At 33.4% G+C, this 26,503-nt stretch overlaps 1 protein-coding gene and 2 pseudogenes across 1 annotated transcript; all 3 read right to left on the reverse strand.

The window, feature by feature from the left end:
* Positions 1 to 2,405: 2,405 nt before the first annotated feature.
* On the reverse strand, positions 2,406 to 2,824 carry LOC121173186 (uncharacterized; annotated as a pseudogene).
* A 4,550-nt stretch (positions 2,825 to 7,374) lies between these two features.
* LOC100811597 (very-long-chain (3R)-3-hydroxyacyl-CoA dehydratase PASTICCINO 2A-like) lies at positions 7,375 to 10,739 on the reverse strand (annotated as a pseudogene).
* A 4,384-nt stretch (positions 10,740 to 15,123) lies between these two features.
* Positions 15,124 to 21,623, reverse strand: LOC100806776 (ubiquitin domain-containing protein DSK2a). Its single transcript, XM_003519638.5, has 8 exons — positions 21,218 to 21,623; positions 19,306 to 20,064; positions 18,349 to 18,569; positions 18,152 to 18,262; positions 17,713 to 17,771; positions 16,733 to 16,761; positions 16,078 to 16,167; positions 15,124 to 15,537 (listed from the first exon to the last, which is right to left on the reverse strand). Exons 1-8 carry the CDS (start codon positions 21,435 to 21,437, stop codon positions 15,389 to 15,391), a joined length of 1,638 nt encoding a protein of 545 aa, XP_003519686.1. The 5' UTR covers positions 21,438 to 21,623; the 3' UTR covers positions 15,124 to 15,388.
* Positions 21,624 to 26,503: the final 4,880 nt, after the last annotated feature.

Here is a 26,503-nt window from a genome sequence, read left to right on the forward strand (position 1 = left end):
TGTTATTGTTCTATTTACACCTAGCAAAATCGTTCTTGCATGTGGGATTAAAGGGGTCAGTCAATGTCCAAAGTTAAAAAAAAGTTGATTGATGTGTATTCTTATGCCTTGATATGTTTTTTTAAGGTTAAACATCTTTTTCGGATAATACATTTTTTGATGTGTATTCTCATGCCTTGATCTGTTGGGTTTTTGAGAAAAATTGTCTTTTATGGTTTAGTTTGAATTTCCACTTGGAGATATAAGGTTGGTTAGATTGTTAAGAAATAAGAAATAAGGGAATGAAAGAAAAAGCATGGTTTGATTTCTTGTGTTAAAAAAATTAATAAATTAATAATTAATATTTACCGATAAAAAAAAGGTGTTGTATCTTTTTAAATGTTGTAAAATTTTAAAAAAGGAACATTGAACCAGTTTGAAGAGCTAGTGTTATTTACCTTTTATGACAATCTTAAATTTTGTTAGCACCTTCATAGGTCTTCCGAAAACACCCATGTCCTATTAACGTACTCGAAGATAGTCAAGGTTGTAGATTAGGGTGATGTCTATAGAGTCGCCACACTTACGCGTCCATTCATGCAATTATAAACCGGAATACAAAGTCGTCAAGTGTGGGTTTGGTTACGACGATGAGAGAGTGACACTTACAAGGTGGTGGTGGTCCTTTTCGATATTAAATCACAGTATCGGGAGCTGAGAGTTCACTGTTTGGAACAACAAGTTTATGGACAGTTTGTGAGTGACACTCTTAACTGGTTAGCACTTCCCACCCCGTCGAGTTATGATTATCAATAGAAAACTTTTAGTGTCAATCAGTTGGTAGCTTTTCGTATGACCTGAAGAGAGAGAGACATACAGATACTTGTCAATGCCTGATGGTCTCTCTAAAGTTTCTTTTGAGGAGCCTTGTCTTGGGGTTTTGAATGGTTGTCTGTGTCTTTCTCATGATTACAAGAGAACCTATTTTGTTATTTGGCTAATGAGGGAGTTTGGAGCTGAAAAATCTTGGACTCGGTTGCTGAATGTAAGCTTCCACCATCTTCAAGTTCCAAACTATTAGGTACCTTGTCCAGTGATATGTTAGTGCAAAACTGAAAATGATGATGCTCTGTTGCCGCCAAGCTATGAAGCACAAATTCTGACATTGACATTGCGACATAGTTAAATTCTAAAACATGAAACACGGGAACACAACATATAATAATAATAATAGACATAAAAAAATTATAATAAGTAGCATCATTATTATTCAAAAAAAAATTTCACAAGACAAAAATTTTGTTTCTTTAAAAAATAATCTAAAAACAAACTTGTTAATATATTTAATAAAGAGTCTCACCTAAAAAAATATTAAAATAAATCATCATAGTTGAAAAGATAAATTAAAAATTGTTAATCTTAATCTATCTAAGTTCTTCCTCTTCTTGATCATCATCATTGAAAAATACAACTTCTAATTATAGTTAATCAAGGGATAAATTAGCAACTTTGAGAATTTCATTCCCATCAAGTGATCCAAACTCATCTTCTGCAATGTTCTACATTTTAGTTTCTTTTTGATGATATTGTGTGAAATTTCTTGAAAGAAAACGAAGATTACTATGAAAAAAAATACTAGATCCTCTATCCGATGAGGTGTCATCTTATTTCTTTTGATTGAATGAATGAAAAAGCACTCTAGTTTTTTTCACAACATGACGATGAACAAGTTAAGAACAATCTTTTAAAGTGTTGGTGCATGAACACCTTGAATTAGTCACTAAGACTTTGCCTCCATTAGACCTCTATTCCTTAAAGAGTCAATATCATCAAAGCCTTCTCTTTCACTAGAAAGTTTGCAAACTCTACATTCACTTACCTTCTTTCATTATCATCATCAAAATACCTTTTGAAGCATTTCAATCTTTCACGAACAAGTTCTCCATCTTGGTGTGGAGGAATACTATTCGAATCTTCACTTAACCATTCATGACTATAATATCTATAGTAAAAAAATGATTATAAATTAATATAACACATAAAAAGTATGGAAAAAATAGACTTTATAAATGAAAGAATATAATGTCTCACCTTGGGTTTAAAGAATGGGCTAAACAATGAAGAGGTTAGCTACTCTTAATCCAACAGTCAATTAATATTTCATGCATTACCTTATAAAAGGTAGATTCTTCACCTTCTCCCTTTTTTTCATGTCGATATATGATCTTTTTCACATTTTCAATCATTGAGTCCTACATTTCATACACCAAATGAAGACAAGTTGCATCTGTATCCGTTTTTCTAAGAACATCATAGATAGGAGTAGTGAAAGAAAGTATATAATCAATCTTGTCCTACCAAATGCCATCCAACAATGTCTCTTTCACAAATTTTGTCTTGTTAATATCATCTGCCTTATAAGAAGATCATTGCTCACTAATAACCATCTCTTGAAGTCCTTTTTTCAAATGTTTAAACCTCTTTAGTATCACTATGGTGGAAGCAAATCTTCTGAGAGCAAGAGCTAACAACTTCAATGTGTTGAATGAATTGAACATTGATAGTCTTATAGAATGACCCATGATAAAATTTTTAACATATATGACATCGTCAACAATCAGTGTGATCCAACAACATTCTTCATAAACCTCATTATTTTTTTTTTGTTCTTGGCTACACATATATTTTTCAATGCAAGATTTAAGGTGTGCACAACACAAGGAGTCCAATAGATGGAAGGAAACTTAGCCTCGATGATCAAACCTACTGCCTTACATACAAGTGCATTATCAGTAACAATTTGTACTACATTCGAGTGACCAACCTCCATAATTACATCCCTCATTTGTTTAGCTATGAAATTCCTATCTTTTACCTTATCAGAACAATCCAAGGCTTTTAAAAACATCGGTCCACTCTCGATCACAACCCTGAAATTGATAAGAGGTCTTCTTTAAGGATTACTCCATCCATCACTTACAATGCTCACACCTTTTTCTTTTCATGTATTTTTTATTGGTTGTAATAGGTTCTCCACATGTCTTTTTTCATTTGCAAGTAAGGTTGTTCTCAACTTATTGTAACTTGGAGGTTGATACCCAGATATACAATTATTGTTGACAGTAAAAGAGAATGCTTTCCTATAGTGAGGATTCCTTGCTAAATGAAATGATAGTTCTGAAAAATGAAACATTTTGGCAATTTCATAATCAAGGGTCTCTCTAGCTTGCATATTAAAAGAACCTTCAAGAGTCTTTCTCTTTTTTGGATCAACATTGGTTGTCTCTTGGTTAGACACCAGAAGTAAAGAGACAAATTTTTTCTTTGACAACTTCTAACTCTTTTTCCTTATATGTTTAACAAGTGTGTCCTTACTCTAATGTAAGACCTATTAAAAACTATTTCACAAAAATTGCATCTAACTTCAAAATTTCCAGCACCTCCACTTAGACCTTTAATCTTTGAAACATAATTCGATAAAGGCTTGGTGTCATCACCTTGTTCTTTAACATGATTAGAAGTACTCATCTCTATAATTAATCAATATAATAAAATAAAAAATAAGAACACAATGATCAATTTAAAAATAAAAAAAACTATGAATAGTTAACTGTTATATTTAAAAACTATTATCAAAATAGGATGTAAAATTAAAAATCAGAAAGTATTAAATGTATTAGTAGGTAAGAAAGTAAAGAAAAAAATATTAAACTAAAATTTCTTACGAGCTTACAAAAGATGAATAATAAATTATAAAAATTGAAAAGTAAAGAAAAAGTTTTAAAGATGCAAATCTTACAAAGTTACAATGCACCCAGCTAGAATCAAAACAGTAAGTCAAAGGTCAACAATCACAAACACAACAAATATCAAGTTAGAGTCAACAACTGTAAACGCTATGAAGGTCATAAGCTGAACAAACGACGGTAACAACAAACTCAAACTAGTAACGAATAGGCATGAATAAGGGAACCAATGAAGATGTACTTGAATGAAAGAGTGACATGAAGACGAAGCGTTGTTATTCTATTTTGATTTAATCTGAGTTATAATATGTTATTATAATTTAAAATATGTTTAATCTTTAAAATTAAATAAAAAAGGAAACGTAAACCACGTGAAGATGAAATAATAAAAAATCCAATCTTTTATAATTTAAAATCTAATATTTTATCTTTTAAGATTAAAAAAAATGATTTTGAAAAGAAAAAATAAAAACCGTGTCATATCTTTTGACTTCTTGTGTCCAGAAGAACCGTGCCGAAGGTTTAAAAAAACAGTTAGACACGACGAATGCTTGTCCGACATGAGTCTGGTGCGTGTTCGTGTTGTTGGCGTATCAAAAACAGGAAGACCGCTATTTGGGGCCGTGTAAGTGCTTCAGAGCTGCCAAGATATGGGGCTGAACATTTTCTTCTTCTTCTTCTTGACAAGAGAGATAATAGAATAGACCGCATTGAAGGTTTTGGCAACGAATTTACGTGTTTTGTTTCGTTTTTCTCTTATTATTATGTTCAAAGCTTGGTTTTGACATATCAAAATTAAGCTACCATGTATTTTCTTTTATTAAATTATATAAGTTGTTTCAAAACATTGCTATTTAATGTATGAACGGGTTAGATAGCGTGAATAGTTTCGGTGGTTCCTTAGTTTGTTTGAGTTGTTGAATATTTTCCAAAAAGGAAATTTATTTCCTCTCATATTTTATTCTTGGGTTGAGGTTTCTTTATTCTCTTTTTACAATGAACTTTCCTTTCCTTTTTTTTTCTTTTTCTTTTTTTATGGTGAGATGCTGAACTTTTATTAATGAGAAAACAAGAGTACATCATTATTATTGATGAACTTTCCTCTTAAACATTAGCCAAATCCACTTTTTTTCATATTGAATGTGCATCTTTTTAAACTTTTTTTTTTTTTAACTTTCAATTAGCCAAATCCACTTCTTTTTAATCTGATCTATCCTGTGTTCTATTTTGGAACCTGTCCACTTTGACTGATCATATTTTTGGCTAGGAATTTCAGATTCTATCAATCTTGTTTGCAATCTTATGCTGTCTAATTTAACATGGAAAATTCTCATCCCTAGGAGATTTAAGAATCAGTCCCAGTTTTAGATTGACATTTAAATAACTTTATTCAATGTAATTTTCTGCTTTTATGGAGAAACTTGACATCTGCATAACTTGAGCTTTACTAACCTTAGCAGGGTAGTTCCAGTGGCTATAGAATGTTTATGGAATGTAGTTTCCTGAGTCAAAATTTTGTGCCCTAATTCAAAACAAGTTGAGTGTGGCGCCTTTGTTAGGTTGGGACTTTGAATTACAAATCTGGAGTTGTGATTTTGGCCAAGTACCACTGCTCAGTTTTATAATGGTTTATGTATGTTGGATTAAGGTGCTTGACTGAATATCTTTGGTTGTTGATAAGTTTTGTATAAATTATGTTTCCGTTTACAATTCCAAACTGAACTTTTCTTCCAATGATTCATGAACTTTCCAAGGTATGGGGGGGAAGAATGTCCTTTATGGGCTGAGGAATCTTCCCTGTTCTTATTCTCTTTAACCGGATAGTCTGAAGTACGGGAAGAGTCCTTTATTCTCTTAAGAGTTCGTTTAAGACTTGGTTTTAAAAACGGTGATTGCTTGTGTGATTGAAGAAGGTCAATAATTTGGATTAAAAGGGGTTAGAATAGAAAAAGTTGTTGCATGTTCTTACACCTTTTATTGCAAAATCAGCCTTGCTTGTGGGATTAATGGGGGGGTCGATGTCCAGAGTTTTGAAAAAAAAATAATTTTGAGTGATGCCTTGAAGAATTCTATGAAGGTTGAATATCTTTTGCGGATAATACATTTCCTAATGTGTTTTCTTATATCTTGATGGTGTGGGAAAATGTCTTTTATGGTTAAGTTTGAATTTCCAGGGATGGTGTTGTATCATTTTAGATTAGTTGTCTTGATATTTAAAAAGGAACTATTGAACCAGTTTGAAGAACTAATCTTATTTAGTTGCTGTTTTGATGACCTTCGAGCTAGTAAACGTCTCAAAATACAGGGATAATTGACTAATTATGGAAATATACGTTGACATAAATTATATAAAAAGATACAACAGGTATTGAGAATCCTTAAAAAAATAAAATAAAAGGCATTGAGAATGAAAGCCAATTATCAATGAGAATTTAATAAACAAGGCTAATAATTATTGCAATTAATTTTGTATAACATTTTTTAAATTAATAATGAAATACATTAATGATATATAAATAATTTAGTTAATATATGTAAAATAATTTTTTAAATTCTATTTAAAAATTATATTTTACTCTATTTGGATTTTGGATTGAAAATTTATTTATGAAATTATCATAATAAATTTTGTTGATATTTCATTTTCAAATGATAATAGAATAAACTAATCTAACTATATTAAGTAATATATGATCATGATAAGATGAATTTATTTAGAAGAAAATAATTTATTCCTAATACTATACATTCACTAACTATTAATTTTTTTATAAAAAAAATACTTTTGTTACGGTGAGAAAATAATATTAGTAATCTTTTTCTGGTCAAGGTCAAAGATAGTCTATTCATAACAGTTGCTCCTCTTTAAATACCAGCTTACCAAGTGTCGCGTCGCTGCTCTAAGCCAATAAACAAATTATAGATACATTATTAATTGATAATTTGATATTACAATTTCACATATTCAATAATATAAAAATAACCGTAAAAAAATCATAGAAAAATATTTTATCAAAGTTTGTATTATAATTTGTCTCTATCGATTTCCTGAAAAGGAGAAAGGGAAATTACAGAAGCTTGTTTCGTGTACAAAAATTGTTAATGAGTCATTTCTCTGTCAAATTGTTTAAAGAATAAAATCATTTAATTTTCTTTCTCTCTAGTGTTTTGAATTTAAGGATACACAAGCAAGAATAATGATTAAAAAAAAAGCAAAAATTTCTCGGATTAGATATATGAATCCAAACCAAGACATGTTCGTATCCTATGTTTGGAATAAAATCAACAAAAGTAAACACTGCAGATGTGATAGGAGCGAGAGGAATGGAAAGAGAAATGCCTTGAATTGGAGGCCAAGGAACCTCCTGTGCTAAACTATACTATTCGGGAATATTCTTTCTATGCTTTATTCATGCCTCAGGATATACTTTTATACACTGAGTTATGGCTTTAACCAATAATAGCTTTTGCAATAACAACTAACAACTTCTTATGTCGTTATAACAAACAACGGACTCTCTCACTAACTATGGACATGCATGCAATACATCACGTGATCCTAGTTTACACGTAGTCTTCTAAATTCTTTGGACGTGCGATATCCCTTCGTGGGCGTGGACCTATGTCATCTTCTGCTACTTTGCTGGTGCTAACAAGATGCTACTCTACTCTTTGATTTTGATAGAGCTTTCTTCCTCTGTGCAAGCATGTAACTATACATGTGAGGGCTACCTGCATAGAATTATGCCATCTAATGGGAAACAAGGTTAATTAAGAAAAGGAAAATTAGGCAAAGTGCATTAGTGGTGAGAATTGAGTTCAAGCCTGGAACATAGATTCCCAATACAACATTAGCAGCACAAAAGTAATCAAATGAGAAGTTCCATTTGTTAGGCATCCTTATGCAGTACTTCTCAGATGCCTGAAACAAAAAGAGGGTCGGTCATTAACCTTAGTAATGAGAAAACACCATATCAAATAGTTTCACTTTCACAGTCAATCATGAGTGACAAACTATCAAGTCTCTTCCCATTTCTCTATTATCACTTCAGGAATCCCAAGAAACAGCAGGTGAGGTGGTCAAGGTTTCAAAAGACCAAGTAACATGAATGAAACTAAAAGCACCGTGGACATTTGCTGTTTTAATTCTTTACCTTAATGAATGGAAAGGCAATGTATATTAGACCAACTTCGCTGCTGATTCCTGTTGGATATAGCACTAAAAAGGTGCTATATCTGCTAGAAAAAAAAGTTGCAGTCAATATAACAGGAAGTCAGGAATATAAGAATTAACGATTACCATATTATATACAGAAGGCTCAACATTCAAACTTTATACCTGAGCCACAAAAGCCATGATGGGGCAGATCCAAATGCCTCTTTCAAGCCAAAGAAAAAAGAGCAAATGATCTGCAATTGCAACAACAATGATGATCTTTCCCTTCCCTTTTCAATCAATAATTACTTTGCCATCGAATACAAAGAGATATGTTTATCATGAGCAAAAGAAGAATTGTAGGGGGGGCAGGGAACCAGGCCTGAAAGCTTTGCTTGCAGTCACCCAGCTCATTGTCTTACATTGCAAACTGAAGGTTCTTATAACCATTAAATCACTATATTAACATTCTATGTAAATGTTTCTAATTGATGCCACCATGAGTCTCTATTTCACTATTTTTGTTTGTTTCACATCAATGACATCTCAGGACTATGATAGATCCCTTGTCCACTACACATCAATGACATATTTGACAAGGTCCAGGCCAAAGCACGCAGATACAAAGCATGCAGAAGCAGAGGTAGCGACAATTTAGATACTTATGTAATATAATTAGATAGGATTTGGTTCAGCTATTTAGTTTCCCTATTTTTCTAGATAGGATTTTTTTCCAATGGATGGTTAAACAGGAAAGGTGGGGCATATTGATTGAGTTGGCCAGCTTACTATTGTCGACAATTAATAATTGGGACGAGCTGAGTTCTAATATCCAAGACATTCAATTTTGGGACATATTTAAGGAACCCTCTTAGTTACTACTGCCTAAGAGTCAGGATCATTTGATATAATGTTAGGCCATAACGATATTTGTTCACACAGAAAAACACGATTAAGGAGCTTGTGCAAGAAATGTTAAAGGTTGGGGCCATCTGACCAAGTACTAACCTATTCTCAAGCCCATATTGTTAGTGCAAAAGTATCGCGGATGGTGGTTTTGCGTGAGCCGTGAAATACTGTGCTTTGAGAGCGAGTGACCATTTTGGACCAATTTCCAATACCAACTATAGACAAGGTATTGGATGAATTGGACAGTGTCACTATTATTTCCAAGTTGGAACTCAAATTTTGGTACACTAAATCCAAGTCAAACAGGAGGATGTGGAGAAGACAACTTTTCACAATTACAAGGGCCACTACAAGTTTCTCGTCATGCCCTTCAATCTCTCTAATGTGTCACTACCTTCCAATCCATTATGAATGACATTATTGTCCATTTTGGTTTATAATGATAACGAGGTTGAGCACAAGAAGCCCTGTGGAGGACATTTTGTCATATAGACGAGATATTGTAGGTTGTAGCGCAAGGTATTCTAGTTGGAAAGGAAGAAGGACATTACATGTTATGTGGCATTTTTTATCTCCTCATTTGAATCATAACTGAAACCCTACTTTCTCAATCACTTGTGCACACTATGTTATGAAGTTGGATCCACTGTTCTCCTTTCCAACGAACACCACCCTTCTCTGGCAGTTTCGTTTAATACAAAGCAATAAATTTACTGTAGTTTTTGCAGTTTCATTTTCCATTATGATAGTTAAAATTAAATTACATAAACAGACAAGTGGAAATGAAAAATGACATGACAAAATACAAACACAATAACAAGCAAGCAATCATGAAAAACTTGCCTCGGTGATAGATCATCTGATAAATAGAGAGCACATGAGTCTGAGTCTGTCATTAACAGATATAGGTAACTTCTCAATAAAAGAGTATGGTCGAAAGTTTAACTAATTTACTGAAGGAAGCAAAATAAAGAAAAAAAGTTCAAGTTTGTCTTAACCACAGGGAAACTCCACAAGATTCCCCAAGCCAGCAACAACCTCGAACCTATCTGTGGCAAGGTTGCTGTTACTGGAGACCGCACCAGCCCTTTGCTCATAGGGGTAAGAAAAAGGAGAGAAAGTCCATAAACAAACAGATATGAACATTAATTCGTTTGTAAACAAAGATCAAGTTCCTTATACTGTTTCCATCAAGTTCTGACATATGAATCTTTTTCTGCATTGAATAGACTCTATTAAGAATACCTTGCGAAATTTTTACAAAAAAATAATAATACTCAATTGTTATTATTTGATTCAAGAAATTCAAATCATAACGACGATATAAGGAAATCGATATAAGCTTCTTTTTTTTTGAGCCAAGAAATCGATATAAGCTTGGTCTATACTTAATTCCCATTTTTATCAACCCTAAGTAATGACAATGAGCAAAGGCTTACTCACCTACTATACCATGAAGAATCTAGCACGCCACGCAATCCAACGCCACACCAAAAACCACATGAAATAAAAGTTGAAACTTAAGCTAATTCCCACAAGAAAACTTGGACTTTTTCCAATCAAACAAACAAAAGTGTATCTCCACAGCTAATAAAAATCAAGTTTTTTTTTTTAAAAAAAAAAAAAAACCAAAATAGAACCTCTAGCACAGCCGCGGTTTGGGCAAAAAGCAAAGGCTTTTCGGCTGCATGGTATATGCTTTCATGGCCCGATTCCTTCAACGTCTTCAAAACGATATACAGAACCTGAAACCTGTGCTACTCGACAGACAAACTTGAGCAGTTACATTCAGAAACGAGGTTGATGATGAAAAGAGAAAATTCTGAAATGTGTTGTTGGTTGATAAGAGAATTTGAGAGTGAGTGTATTATATATGACCATCCAACGAAAAGGGTGAAGTTGTAGGCGGTGAGGTAGAGGCGCCTGAGAAGGGAGAAGAAGCCCGCCATTGAGAGATGTGAATGTGAAGAGAATAAATCAAAGAATGGAAGAGATGAATGTTAAATGATAATAGAGATGTTGAAGTTGAACCGTGTTGATTATTAAGCAGGGGGACAATCCGATATAAGGGGTGATCGACTATCATAGCGAAGTATTGAGCATCATATATCACAATTTATCATGCAGAAGGTGTTGTTGCTTTAATCTTTATTATTACTGGGAGAGAAAGATTGTTGACACTTATTATTACAAGATAACACACATCACAATAGTATTCTAGTTTAAATCTATCAAACTGAAAAACCATAATTAATTAAGTGTCTCTATTTAACTTTTCTTCTAGTGACATTTTGATCAATTTCATGTGTGTCCTTTTGATCCATTTCATGTGTGTGAGTGTGTAACTGTTGCAAAATTTTAAGGTATATTAAATTAATTTTGTAAAGGCACAAGGGGAGTTTAATTCTGATTTCACTACTAGAAAACGCGTATTCTACATCGGTCGAAATCGCGATTCAACAACGGTGCTTGACCGTTTTTTATTATAATAATGATGTTGAAACTTAAAAATTTCAACAACGATTCATAAACAAACGTTGTAGTAAGCTTTTTTTTTTCTAAATCGGTGCTATATTATTGACTGATGTAGAAACCTTAGTTAGAAATACGGTGCCAAGTTAACAAGCTTAGTTTCTACATCGTTTTTTAATTAAGAAACGTTGTAGTAAGACTAGTTTCTACATCCTTTTTTAATTAAGAAATGTTGTAGTAAGACTAGTTTCTAAGTCAACAAACTTAGTTTCTACATCGTTTTTTAATTAAGAAACGTTGTAGTAAGACTACTTTCTACATCCTTTTTTAATTAAGAAATGTTGTAGTAAGACTAGTTTCTACATCGTTTTTTAAATAAGAAACATTGTTGATCCCCTATTTTCTACATCGGTGCTAACATAGGCACCGATGTAGTAAGACTAGTTTCTACATCATTTTTTAATTAAGAAACGTTGTTGATCCCTTATTGTATACATCGGTGCTGACGTATGCACCGATGTAGTAAGCTGCGTTTTCTAAGTCATTTTTTAATAAAGCAACGACGTGGATCTCCTATTTTCTACATCGTTTAGAAGAAAGAAACGATGTTGAAAAATGATATTTCTACATCGGTGGTGACGTCAGCACCGATGTAAAATCATGTTTAACCTGCAGAATAATTTGAGGTTATTTAAAATCAATAATTTATAATATGATAAAATTATCTATAAATAAAATTATATAAGATATTAAAAAAAAACTTGAGTAGAGAAATTTACTAGCTAGTGAATACGCGATAGAGATGAAGAGGGCCATGAAAATGATAGTGGCATAGTTACTTATCTGTGAAGAAAAGAAAACAAAAAAAAAAGCATTGGTTTAAAGCACCATAAAGTGCATCACATTCTATGTTTATTGTTTAGAGAAATTCTTGAATTTTGTCTAAGCACAGTACCTAAAGCCACCGGTACTACTAATCAAAAGTTAAAGATAACTATATCTATATTATGATTTTAATACATCTTTAGCTTTTTGAGTGGTGGTGCCTAGAGGCTCTGTACTTATGCAAGAATTGCTCCTGTGTTTATGTATTCCTAGGATGTAACTTGAACTCAGTTTGAGGATTGTACTTATGCAAGAATTGCTCCTGTGTTTCAACAATTTTCTAAACCTTTTTCATAAACAACATACAATCATCTGTAATGGCTTTGATAAAATAGATAATAACAAATTTTAATAAAAGAACTAGATCAGATGATGATATCAGATTTTGCAACTGAAACATGTTTTCAAAAATAAAATCAAATTCAAACTCTAGGTTAGTTTAAGGCACAAGAAATACAAAAGACATATAAGACACAGAGAATTATATTTATTCGTCTCTAATGTTGTGTTTATGTCCAGTTCTGGGTAAACAACCAAGTTTCACTAACTTTTCAAAATTATAAGTATTAATCATTGTCACTTCTAACTCTATAAACCAAACTTAACATCAAGCTTAAAAAACCAATACTTTTTTTCTTCCTACTAAACCAGTGTTGATTCTAATATAAATCAAAATATTTTTTATTGGTTGACTCACTAACTAGTTCTTAATCATCTTACAAATAGATATACAATCTAAACACTTTGCCTTTTCACTCAAGATATCCAAAGTGTTTTGAGAGCTATAAACTTTACAAGTATAAACATAAAGCTTTTTACAAAAACATTTTGAATGTTAGCGTGTAGGTTCATAAATCATTTCTTCATAGTTTCTTTTATTTATAGGTCTTCATCTTCACGTGTTTGTTGTCTTTAAACAAATAGAAATAGTCACTTAAGGTCGCGTATGAAGCTTGTGGTTGTTGAAACATTTAATATTTGCATTAAATGCACATCCTTCTTCATGTTGAAAAATCACTCTTGTTTTCTTTCATGTTGAATATTTCAGCAAAAAATCACTTCCTTTGAGTCAGAACAAGTCTGTCACAACAAAACACATCTTTTGATAATGTTTAGTAATTTCACAAAACTTGAACTTCATTTGTTCTTTGTGGGATTTGAAAGATCATGGGAGACAAAGCAAATCTCAAATACATAATATTAAATGAAGTCTTAAATGTTTTCTTTAATGTTGTATCAGATCATACATTAAACTTGCTTCCGTTTGAAACTTCAAATGTAGGATCATGAAACATAATTTGATATCACATAAGACACAACTTTTAACTTTTGTATTTATTTTTATATAATCAGAATAATTAAAGGTTCGATCCATCAAGACACAAATGTATTTTCTCAACGTATTTCATATTAATTATATTTTGCATTAAATAAATAAGTTAATGTGTAAAATAATTGTAAATTTAAATTGAATTGAACTAACAAGTTCAATAGTATTATTCAGAACCTTAAAGCAAGTCAAGAATCAAGCTAAGTCAATTCTCATTAAATCGAGCTCAACTCATTTTCAACGCTAACATAATGTTTGGTTTGAGAGAAATGGTGGGGAGGAGAGAGGAGGGATTTTTTTAAAAAAAATTACGATTGTTTGGTTTAATTTTTAGGAGAAGATGAGAATGAAATTTCTCTTTATCTAATATTTACTCCCCTTCAATATTGGGAAACTAGGAAAGAGAGGAGAACAAGGTTTAAAAAAAATTGAATTAAAATGACTAGAATACCTCAATTTATATTTTGAAATTTAAATACAAAAATAAATTTATTTTTAAAACCCCTTTCTCCTCTTGTAAACCAAACAAAAAATGATTAACTCTCCTCCCTTCCTTTAAAATTCCTCCCCATCTCTCCTCCTTTGAACCAAACAGTCCATAAGGCTAATTAATTTGACTTTATACTTTGAGAACAAAGTATATGCACACTAATATTATTTCCAAAATGTCACCATCTTTTCATATTGCCAACTTTTCACATAAACAACCAAGCTTTCTTTGGAAGAAAAATGTCATATAAATATAGTTCCCTCATTCTCAAAAGTTTTGGTCCCAACCAATACCATATAATTCATTTTAAGATCAAATATGATTTTGATCCCTCATTCTCAAAAGTTTTGGTCCCAACCAATACCCTATAATTCATTTTAAGATTAAATATGATTTTGATCCTTCAAAAATAATTTCATTATATTTGATCTCCTTCTAAATCTTTTATTTAGTTCTGTTAATTGTTTCTAATAAATTTAAGTTACCTCCACCTATTGCAAACAATGTGACTAAGACTTCAGCTGTTACATTTTCTAATTTGTTCCCACAAATCATGCTCCACCAACAACTATGGTAATGAGTTCAATTATGTACTTTGAAAATAATAAAGCGGTAATCTGATATATTTCCCCTATTCTTGCAAAAAACACTAAATGCTAATGCTGTAAATGAAAACGCTAATGTTGGATTATACCAGAAAAAAATAATATTATTATAAATGAATGACTTAAAAGAATAATTTTAAAAAATTTAGGGACCAAATGCAATAAAATTGGAAGACTAAAACCAATATGAATCAATATTCGAAAGACCAAAATCATATTTAACACTTTATTTTATGTATGATTGCCTTAAGAAAAGAAAGGAAAATTTTGCATTTACTAATGGCCGTTGTACTTTTTTTTTGAATGAATGGAAAAAAATTATGGATGTAACATTAAGCTAACTTGGAGATCAAACTTTAGACAAACTTGTGTGTAAACGATTTTGAACAGATTTGCTCGAAATAACATGACCAAAGTCGAAGTTAAATCACTCAATACGGTAGTTCACATCACATTCTACCATTTTATATTTAACAAATAGTCTCATGTCCCTTCCCACATGCCAAATCAGTAATTATGGAGTTATTAAGCATTAATAATACAAACAAAAAAGCACAAAAATCAATTCATTTGAAATATTTAAGATCTGCTGCGTCTAAAACTAGTTTCAATTTAAGTATGTACATGAAGAAAAGTGGACCATTAGAAGAAACAATCACAGTCCAATGTATATAACCTACACCATTTCAGCTCTGACCACTATAATTTGGACAGATTTCTGATTTTATTTAATATTCAACAAGGCACTTGAACACCACTGATTTCATAGTGACCAACCGTGGAAATCGACAGAAGAGAACTTGCCAACATTGTCCGCTACTGACCAGAGTTCCCCAATAGCCGTTCAACTGCGGCATGAACATTACCTGAAGTGGCAATAAGGGCTCTAATGTTCTCTTGTGAATCAAAGAATCCCATCTCTTGAAGCTGTGAAAGTTGGGAGGCATACAGCTGCTCCGGTGGCTCTGACAAGACAACAAAACCAGTGAGAGGCTGAGCAGAGTATAAAATTTAGGTAAATAATACCCAGGTCCCTACGTTTTGGGGGGCATTTTTAGTACATCCCTATATTTTGAATGTTTATAATGCGATTGAGTTTCAAAATTTTCAAATTGGGTTCCTACTATTAAAGCACTGTTAAATTGGACCAAATAACAATCTGAGACTCCTTAGTTCAAAATATTTGAATAGTGTCCCGGAGTTCAGCTAACTGTTAGAAGCTTAAACTGCTCCTCTGAGGCAGGAACTTAATTGGAAATTGGAACTTTTTTAAAATTAGGGACCCAGTTATGAGCTTATAAAATATAGTGATGATCAAATTAAAAATCACCTAACAGTATAGGGAGCTACAGATTAAAATAATCTAGCCCATGTTTGGGAACAATTTTTCTCTGGGAAATAATTATTTTGTTTATCCAAGGTTCTCAGGAAGCTGAACAAAAAAAATTCTCCAAAACAAGTGAACCAAAGACTATTTAGAAAAAATAGAAGACAACAATGCTAACCATTTGATCTATTTGGAACAGCTAGGCTACCAGCTCCAAGTCCACCAAACATGCTCGATAACATCTCCAATCCCAAGTTGTTCATTGGTCCTACCAATAAAAATCATTCCATAGCAATTTCAATGAACTATTAAAATTCCATGCTTTAGTCAAATGGCAGTGGCATCATCCAAAACAGTCACCACCAAACTTGAACCCCCCTTCCCCCCCCCTCCCCCCTCCCCTTCATTAATAGGGATACAATCAGGCCAAAAGATTTTTTAATGCATCTGGTCCTTCTAATGGTAGCCCATGAATTAATGGGTCATAGCCTCAGGATTTGATAAGAAAAGGCTTAAATTTTATTTGGTTTTGAAAGGATTTTAGGAAGTGTCCTCTGCCACCCACACCCAGTTTTGTTATGAACCACCCAAAAATGAGCAAAGGAAGTAACTGAAGATCAAATTTCCATTCTCATTTTAAACAAAACAGGAATAAAAAAAAACCCTGCTAACCTAAATATGATCTACATTACATTCTTAGATGTTCAACAGATTTATAAAAATTATAATTCATATAACTCAAGTATGATGATTAAGCAAAACTGTAGCAACATCATAACAGTAAATAGTTTATATTAACAGAAACCAAGTGCATATAGGGATGTCTTGCATACCAGTGCCTCCGCCAGTTTGACCAGATTCCCTGCAGAAGCTTAGCAGGTTAATAGAAAATTAAGCAAGCAAAAAATGATGGGAAGATAAAGTCAATAAGGACAAACATGCATGTTTTATTTTAACAGATTATGCCAGCAAAAACATAAATCACCACCAAACTAATCTAAGCAATGACATTAACCATCCCAAACATTAACTGTGCCATCCACCACATCAAGTACTATTTTAAGTTACTGGGAAAAATCTCATTCAAGTGGCACAATGTTGAATGCAGATTTTTTTATATGCTTGTATTACAAGTACATATGCTTTAGTAAGAAGAATATCTAAATTTCAAGATCAAAAAGCAGCTTCACCTTTTAATAACATGTAATAGAATTAAAAACTTTCATATTTTTTACTTCCAAATACCTATGACATGATGCATAACAATGGACATCATCTATTACGGATCTTAAAATGATATCACACACATTAATCAAGCTATCTCTATTTCTGAAATTTCTTAAAACAATGGAAAGTAGAAACAGCCTCTTTGCATATGCAAGGGTAAAGCTGCATACAATGACCCTCCATCATACCTCTGCATAATGAGGAGCCTTCTAGCACCAGGGTCCGTTACTTTTTTACTCTTGGAAAGACAGATTCTTTCAATTAGTTTTACTGAGAAGATGTTAAAAAATCTTGGTTTTCAAGCATAGTATGTTATAAGCATGACCAGAAAAAAGAAGTTATAAATGAATAGCTTTTAGCAAAGTAATCATGAAAAAAAAAGAAGCAAAAATGCTAATACAACCACTTATTTATGGAATGTCAAATGGGGCATCTAGGTCTAAAAGGTCAGCTGTGATGGGTGTGCTAGTCACTGGGTCTTAGCAAATAACTACATCATTGAGCTAAAGGATAGACTTCAACAAATTCAAAGTTTATTTCTTTTCATGGATGAGCATGGAAAGGTCAGGATAGCAGCACTACTTACCATGTTGATTGTTGCTGGCCAAGCTGAGACATAAGAGTTTGCTGGAAAGACAAGAGTTGCTGAAATTATGCAATAAGGCAGAACTGTAAGAATATTAATGGAAATCAAGGAAGTATATAGTTACATAGCAGGCAAATGGGCAATATAGCCTCTTTATCATAATCATAATAGATCACAATTTATAGAATAAAATATTCTGCTGCGAGCCTGCAAATTTGTTTTTTAAAAAAGCCAATTTCCCCCAAAAATGCTTAGGTCCAAGGGTGTTTTCAACCATTTGAACTATGCTTCCCTTGGTCTAATTAGGTCCGGATGCTGATTATTTATTTCATACTAAGAACCACTAGAATTCATCAAAAAGAAACTATAGGCAAACATCTGTGGCAAACGATATTTCATTGAAATTCATCAACAGATATAGAACTTTAAATATGTCTACCTGCAATGTCTCAGGTGAAGAAAACAAACGAAGGAATTCTGGATTTTGCATTACTTCTCTAAGAGAATTTAAATCAGGCATGCCACGCTGCTCAGTATTAGCACCAAGAATCTAAGATGTAAATTAGATATTAGAAGGATCAGTTCAACACATGCACATAGCATGTTATACTTGTACTAGGTATGGTATATAAATACCTGATTCAATGTTTGTGGGTTGGAAAGCATACTTTGCATCATTTGTGAGATAGCTGGATTTTGCATTAGCTGGGTCAATAAAGCAGGATCTGGCATAGCACTACCACCCAGCATGCTTTCAAGGTCTGGCAGACCATGCCCTCCTAAGCCAGTAGGTCCTTGCTGTCTGGCATCCACACCAGTAGTCAACGACCTTCTGCTGTTATTTTGAGCCCCTCCGGCTACAAATAAAAATGTTCACCATCAATAATGACAATATGAATCATATTAGTCACAAGCTATGTTACACAGGTATGATACGTTTATCAGATTAGATACAATAAATATCCGATATGACAATACGATTTTTCTAAAAATATGTAGGATATAATACATGTAATATATCTATTCTAGATATCTAGATATGTATATAAAATATGAAGCATAATGAAATATATAATTGCAACTCTGCAAATCCAAATCAAGTTCATACTTAGAATTACTAAACAGAACGAAATATAAATTCTGATCATAAAATTACTTCCTATTATTTACAAATAAGAACAGTGCTATCAAACTCATTCCTATCTTGAAATCATCCATAAAGAAGATAATTTACATTTTTGGTTCATCAGGAGACAATGCTATTATACTTCTATATTATTCATGCTCATGTAGCAGTATTGGATTTTCATAAAAAAAATTAAAAGGCTTGGATACTTCACCAATACGTATCAATGAAGTATACTTTACCAATATGCATCAATGAAGTATCTAAGAGTATTGGTATCAAATATGGATAAATAAAGCAAATCAAGTATCAGTGCTTCATAGGTCACAAGCAACAAAAATTTGTAGCCAGTATCCTTAAAAGTGACAAAAATGTCAGCATAAGGAAAAATGCTTTTGAAAACAACTGGCGAAAAGATTCACTAAGTCATAGGATTCTGAGAAGAAAAATTTAGTATCAGAACTTACTTCCCGTAGAGGACCAAGGATTTGGAAGCGGGTTAGTATTGGGTAAAGGAGAACCAGCAGTTGCTTCAGAACTAGTGGTGGAGGGATTAGTTGAGGGGTCCCTTGCATGGCCACCATGAGTCCCTGAAACTGCTGCATTATTATTTCCTGTATTACCAGCCATTGTAGTGGCATTCAAAAATGGTTCTTGAATATTTTCATACATGCGCCTCAGCATGTTGAATCCCTCAGGAGAAGATTCAATGTTGCTCATTGCTCTGTCTGTATTTCTCATCATTTCACGCATGATCTCAGGGTTCCTTGTAGCTTCAAGGGTCTGGCGAAGAGTGCTGGGATCATTAAGTATGTGTGCTAGCTCCGGGTTTCGATCCATGAGCTCTTGCATTTGCGGATTATTCATTATAAGATTCCGCACTATTTCAGGATTATTTATTAGATTCTGCATGGTGGGTGAATTCATTATTTCTCTCACTAAATTGGGATTTGAAATAAATGGTTGCTGCATCTGTTCAAGATCAGGAAATCCCTCGCCAAATAAACCATTGCCCCCAGTCCCATTGACACCTAGTCCAGGGAATAGTGAAGCTCCAAAACCAAGCCCTCCCAAACCCTCACCTTCATTCGCACCAGCAACTCTAGCATTATCTGTTGGGATATTGGTATTGGTATTGGTATCGGTGCTACTAGTATTAGTCCCACCAGTTGGATTGGCAAGAGCAGAGCCACGAACCAAATGGACAGTGTGATCTGCCTCCAAACCTATAAAGATAAATAGAAATTTGAGTTATGTTCACTCATTTGAGGAATAGTTTCTCAATAACCTTAGAGTTCAGGGTGAACAGATGTAGGCTGCCTTTGAAGAACACAAAATAAAAATTACCTTTCTTCCTAATACAAGCTACGCCGGCAAAACATTATGTGGATTGTCAAAAAAGTTATCCTACATTATTACTAAGCCACACAGAAGCAAAGAAGAGAGTTGTTGCAGTCTAATGAATCTGTGTGTGTGTGTGACATGTTTGAAAAAATAATTACAATATAAAAACTACCTTAGTTAAAGACAAAATCTTTAGAAATGTGAGGTTGCTGCACGGATAGCACAATGCCATTTAGCTTAGTTAAAGACAAAATCTTTAGAAATGTTATTTATTAACAAATTCCTCCACTGTCCTTTGTCTCCCTCTCCCCCTTGGTTTCTCTCTCCCCTTTTTTATAAGACTAAAAATCATGCAATCTACTCTCCTCAATGTTGCTTCCAATGGCCTTTCCAAACCACCTTAACTGATTTTCTGTCATCTTATCAGTGCCATGCCAATAACTTGTTAGGATCTAATTCCAAAGTATAGTACTTGAGTTCTACATTGTTAGTATGAAATTCTGGTTTGGGGTTTATAAGGCTTTCGGCTCTCCAACTATAACAACTAGCTTTTGTGGTGTGGTTCTCCCAAGGTTCTTATCACAACTCTGCCTATGGTTTCATTTTCATAGTTAGTCCCAATCCAAAATAAAGGAAGAGTGCTGTATTAGGCCCTGGGCAGCTAATGTAAAACTCGTTGATATGTCGTCAAACATGGATCACTTGGAACAGATTTTTTTAAGGAAAAAGGAAACTCAAAAAAAGCTGGACCAAACACTATGTTAACTGAAACTCGAGACTAATCTCCCTCAGGGCGAGAAAATAGGTTAAAGAAACTGATACCATATTCCCTTTAAATCCTAACCCGTCATAACCCATACTCCAATTCAACTGGAGCCATTTTATTCATAAATTTAAATACAATCAGAATCGCATGAACACATTCATGAACTCAACAGAATCTATGGCATCTAACTTAACATCATTCAATTCATAAAAAAAATCATTTGTATTAAAAAAATAAATAACGCTGGCGATGTGGGATTATGGAAATACCGTAGCTTCGGAGGGTTTGATCATCCTTCAAGATGCGACCCTTGTATATGAGGCGTTGTTGCTCGGCAGGGATGTCGCAGCTGCAAGCGGCGGCATCTTTGAAGGAACTGACGGTGGAATCGACGGCAATCTGAACGGAAAACTTGGAACCGTTGGAGCAGCGAACGTTGATGTTGACGTTGACCCCTTCGGATTCCTCAACGGCACTGTCACCTCCCATGGCGTCTCTCGGGAGGAGCGTCTCTTGCAGAAATTGAAGCGAATTGAATAGGGACCTAACCCTAACCCTAGAACGATCGACACGAGGGTGAGGAAACCAGGAATGGGAAACTCTGCGACTGCGAGCTGCCGACTTGAGACACGGATCAACGGAGGAGAAGAAATAATAACAATGAATAACGGAATTAAATTACCCAATAAAATATATAAGAAGATAAAATGTAGTAACTTTCATATCATATTTTAAAAGATTCATTTTAATTTTCAGAAAATACACGGTTCAAAACAATTTTATATTATCAACTGCTTATAACCTTACAAACCTTACATATTTGAAAAAATATTATTTTCTCTGATAATTACTTTAAAGATCATACCGATAATCATAGTGATTTGATAACAATTAAAACTATTTTATACTATATTATTAGATGATTATTAAACTTTTTAATCTTTTATTTCTTAAATTTGACACATGTTTTATGTTTTGAATAAATGAAAACACACTTTACCAATAAAAAAACCCCAATTTAAAATTGAGAGCGATTGTTGTTTCACAAAGATAATATTGACTCAAATTTGATAAATAAAAGACCAAAACTGAATTTTTTGTAAAAAAAAAAGGAACTATATAAAAGTCTTACGGAAGAATATCTCACTCGGCTCTTTAGTGTATTCTCTCAAGATGAACAAAGTGTTTTGAGAGCTTTTTGATCTATATAAGAATTTATAGAAAACTTTACACAAGAAAGAATGAACGAATTTTGCAAGTAAGATTGGTTCATGTCTTGTTCTTCAAAGTTTCTTCTATTTATAGTCTTCATCTTTAAGTGTTTGTTGTCTCTTATCAGATTAATTCTTCACGAAAATTCTTCATCTAATGAATTCTGGTCATTGGGGCATTTAATTCTAGTCACTTCTTCTATCATAGTAGGTTTGCATAGCAAAGCACACCTTTTGATAAAGATGAGCAATTTCAAATCTTAGACTTCATTTATTCTTCATATGATTTCGATAGATTCTAGGATAATGTTTTTTGCAAAATAGGATTTTAAACACAGAGTATTAAATGAAGATCTTAAATGCAACACTTAAATGTAGAGTTTGTGGATGACATGCTTAGAAGACTTCAAGTTCTTTTGAACAATCTGAAAGCCCTTGGATAGACATATTTCAAGACTCAAATAAACTTGAAGGTGTCGAACAACTTTCATAAGATGTGGGAACCAAAGACCACAACCATCCAAGAAGCAAGAGACCTAAAAAATCTTACATAAGGTGAGTTGCTTGGTATTTTAAGAGTTCATGAAGTTCATCTGAACATGGATCATTTTCAAAAGAATAATTTCACTACTCTGAAGTCTGAAGAATCAAACTTCAGAAGAGAAGAAAAGAAGAGCCTATCCAAAGCTTTTAAAGTGCAAATGTATTAATCTGATGGATCAAATGACTCTGATAGTTCCACAGATGATGAGGTAGCCCTTACAAATGACTTTGAAGAATGTTCTAAAGAAATCTAGAGTAGTTAGATCGAAATTTGTATGTATGCTTTCCAATGGCTTTTTAGCTCTTGAGTTAGACTCCTTTGAAAAGCTTTTATTGAATTGCTTTCCAAGTGAATATCCTTCACATACTTAATCAGGGTGACTAGTGTAAGACAATCCTTTCACCATTTTCTTCTTGGAGAGCAACTCTAATCCTCCAAAATTGAGATGCTCAAATCGAAGATGCTAAAGCCAATACGCATCTTTGTAGCACATATTGAGACATTTTGCAACATCATTTTGAAAGTTGAGCACAAACATTCTATTTTTGACATTGGCACCTTAGTAATCAAGTTACTTGCATTGTCTCTTATAGAAAAGCTATTGCCTTTTAAGCGGATATCATAACCTTTCTCTAGGAACTGCCATAGGCTTAAGATATTACTTTTCATATTTGGCACATAATAAGCATTTGGGATTAATTGACGATCACCATTCTTCAAACGGATAAGAATGTTACCTTTTCCTTTCACTTCTACCTTGGATTCATCTCCAAAGGCCACATTGCTGCTCATCGATTCATCAAGCTCCACAAACATGTTTTTTTTCCCGCACATATGATTGCTTGCACCTGTGTGTAGGTATCATCTATTGTCTTCGTTTCTTTCATTACCCTTTCAAGCCATCAATAAATTGTCACCTTCTTTAATTCTTTCTTTCACGTAGTTTGCCTTCTCTTCAACCTTATTGTTGCTAGAAACTCTACATTTGAAAGCATAATGACTAAACTTCTCACAATTGCAACATTTCACATTTGACTTATCATACCTTGTCCACGACCTCTTGCTGAACTTCCTCCTCTTTGAAAGTTGTTGTTGTTGTTGTCATATAGCCTCCAACTTTGTCATCTTCCTCGATCTCCACCACAACCTTGTCCTCGTTGGCTCCTATTATTGTGACTACTTTCTTCATTGGTTGAATTAACTTGTGTCTTGAGTAGTTGCTCCATGATCCCTTTCTTCTTTTTCTTTTCTTCATAAACTTGTAACGAGCCCAAAAGTTGCTCAATGGTCATAGCCTCCAAGTCTTTTGTTTTTTCAATGATGACGACAATATTAATTCCCTTGACAATTGTTTTTTGTGTGGAAATTTCAATCAGTATGAAAGTATATAATAACTTTTTTGTTTTTATTTTCAGGGAACTGATAGGGTAGAGGCGATGCAAATAGATGTTTCTCGAATTCCAGATTTACCTTTAAAAGTAGACACTCTTAAAAAGATGTCTCGACTAAGATTTCTCAAATTTTATCTCCCATTGCATGTTGAGCTTACTGTGGCACCAAACGATCTCAACTTTCAGTCTCCAGGAAAACTAGATGTGTTGCTTTCATCTGCTTGGTGCAAAGAACTCTTGAGAGTTGCAAGCGAGATTCACATAAAATGTCATCACTACCTTCTAGTTTATAGTTGTTCAAATCCTTCACTAATGAGCAATGTTTCAACAACAAATAATGAAATAAACATGCAAATCATAACATAATACTATGAAGTGGAAACAATATTGAACTCATCCATTGGGTACCTCAGCAATCTTGAAAGCACAGATGTGGTTGATCAACAATTTATGAATCTGCCCAACGATGTACTTTGCTTGAGATCTATGTGTTACCTTAAGTTTTCTAAGGACACAGGACAAGACACGGCCAGGAAATCCAAGCTACACATTCTATTTGATGGCTCAAGGTATTATCAACGAATATCTGTCAGGGAGTTGTATAACTCAGGTTTCCAAGTTGCTGCTCGGGACTTATCATTATTAACTCAGTATTTTATTTCATCTCTCTTCCTTCACTAACTCATTATTTTTTCCGTTTTGCTTTTACTCTCGTATTCTTGCTCCTTTTCTTACTGGTTATCTCGTCTACCTACTACCACTATCCGATCCACCCCAATATTTTAGTTTAACATCACCTTTAGCAATATCTTTCCAGATTTTCTGTGTCTCTCTTTCTTTATCTCTTTATAGTATTTTTCTCTTCTATCAATCCTGTGCACAGGGCGAGCGATATTCCCCCAAATTCTTTACACTTTTTATTAACCGGACCAGACAACGGTGGAAAAATCTCTCATCATGTTCAGATATTTTACAATGATTAGATATAGGAGAGTTTAATTCATCGGTTAGGCATACTTTTGTGTACTTTACACTTCTTATTTGTTTCTTTTCACTTTTTTTATCTTCTCTTTTCTGAGTTACCTCTCTATCTGTTTTTCACTTCCTCCTTTTCTTTTTGTTCGGTTGTTCAGTTTTCTGTATGTCGAGGATATAAGGATGCTCTTCTTCCTCCTCATCCATTCTTCTTCTTTGCCCTTTCAAACCTTAGGACTGTCTGCAGAATTTACTCAAAATAATGTGTAACCGGGCTTCTCAGTTTGTATCTGAATATCTTATAATGAAAATAAGTTTGTTAAACTCTTATTTGAACAAAATTAGACATTTGTAAATAAATACAACAAGTGTTGGACGAGGATGAGACATGGAAAATTACTTTCATGAGAGGGATCCATCTTCGTAGATTGGCTTCAAACAAATGTGTTACAAGGAAAGAAAGAAAGAAAGCAAGCATGCAATAATAACACATTATTATGCCAGTATCTAGTATGGTTTTAAATTGCGGTCGTGGTCCGGTGAGCCAGAAAATCTTTACATTACAGGAAAATGCGACTGCAATTGCAGTCATGATGTGATTACGGCGTGTCAAAATATCATGAAGTTGCGATTGCAATTATGGTGGCGGACCGCAATTTAAAACCATGGTAGCTAGGTATATTCACCCTCCTCAATGGACTTGAGCAATTGATGTCCTCGATCAGTTTCAGTTTTGAGTTTGCAATTTTTAAAAACATGTTGCAAATTAAAAATAGATAGTACCCTTTAAGCTAAATAATAACAAATCAAGTGGAATCCTCTACTCCTGGAAACCAGAGAGAGATGTCTGTATAGCAATTGCTAAAGGTGAATGGAAGTGGTGTTTGACATGATGTGTGAAAAATATGGCTTGGTGCTTTCTTTTTAGTTTTTACGCTGCAAATATATACGTTGAAGGCTTCTATTACATAATAGAATTTCCCTGTTAATGTAATATGTTCATAGCACATGTTAGAAGTTGTGTCCAATTTTCAAATCGGAGAGACCAAGCTGAATGGACTTTGCATTGGGAGGTGATCATAACCATTAACAATATCGCAAACAGAATCCAAGGCACCCTCCTGTTCAATTTGTGAAAGCCACCATGACATAAAGTGAAAACCATTTCAAAACCATATGGAAAAACAACTCAACCCAATTTTATCTAAACAGGTTTAGGATTTAGGTTTTTTTTTTTTTTTAAAGAACAGGTTTTGTTTTTAAAAGTGTATTTTAAAACAAAAAAATTAAAAACTTCCCCCCCCCCCCTAAGGGCCCTATTTTTTTAAAAAATTTTTTTTCCTTTTTTGAAAAAGGGAAAGCCGGGCCCCCCCCCCCCCCCCCCCCCCCCTCCCTCTTCTATTAAAAAAACGGTGACAAACTCTTAAAGAAAAT

This window comes from Glycine max, chromosome 2, assembly GCF_000004515.6.
Source record: "Glycine max cultivar Williams 82 chromosome 2, Glycine_max_v4.0, whole genome shotgun sequence".
Classification (NCBI taxonomy): domain Eukaryota; kingdom Viridiplantae; phylum Streptophyta; class Magnoliopsida; order Fabales; family Fabaceae; genus Glycine; species Glycine max.

Excerpts from the sequence above, each read along its gene's own strand:
- LOC100806776 (XM_003519638.5), bottom strand. The coding sequence starts at position 21,437 with ATGGGAGGTGACAGTGCCGTTGAGGAATCCGAAGGGGTCAACGTCAAC. Across the intron at positions 20,065-21,217 it reads TCAAACCCTCCGAAGCTACG|GTTTGGAGGCAGATCACACT; the intron begins GTATTTCCATAA and ends TTATCTTTATAG. Across the intron at positions 15,538-16,077 it reads TGTTCCAAATAGATCAAATG|AGCCACCGGAGCAGCTGTAT; the intron begins GTTAGCATTGTT and ends TTGTCTTGTCAG.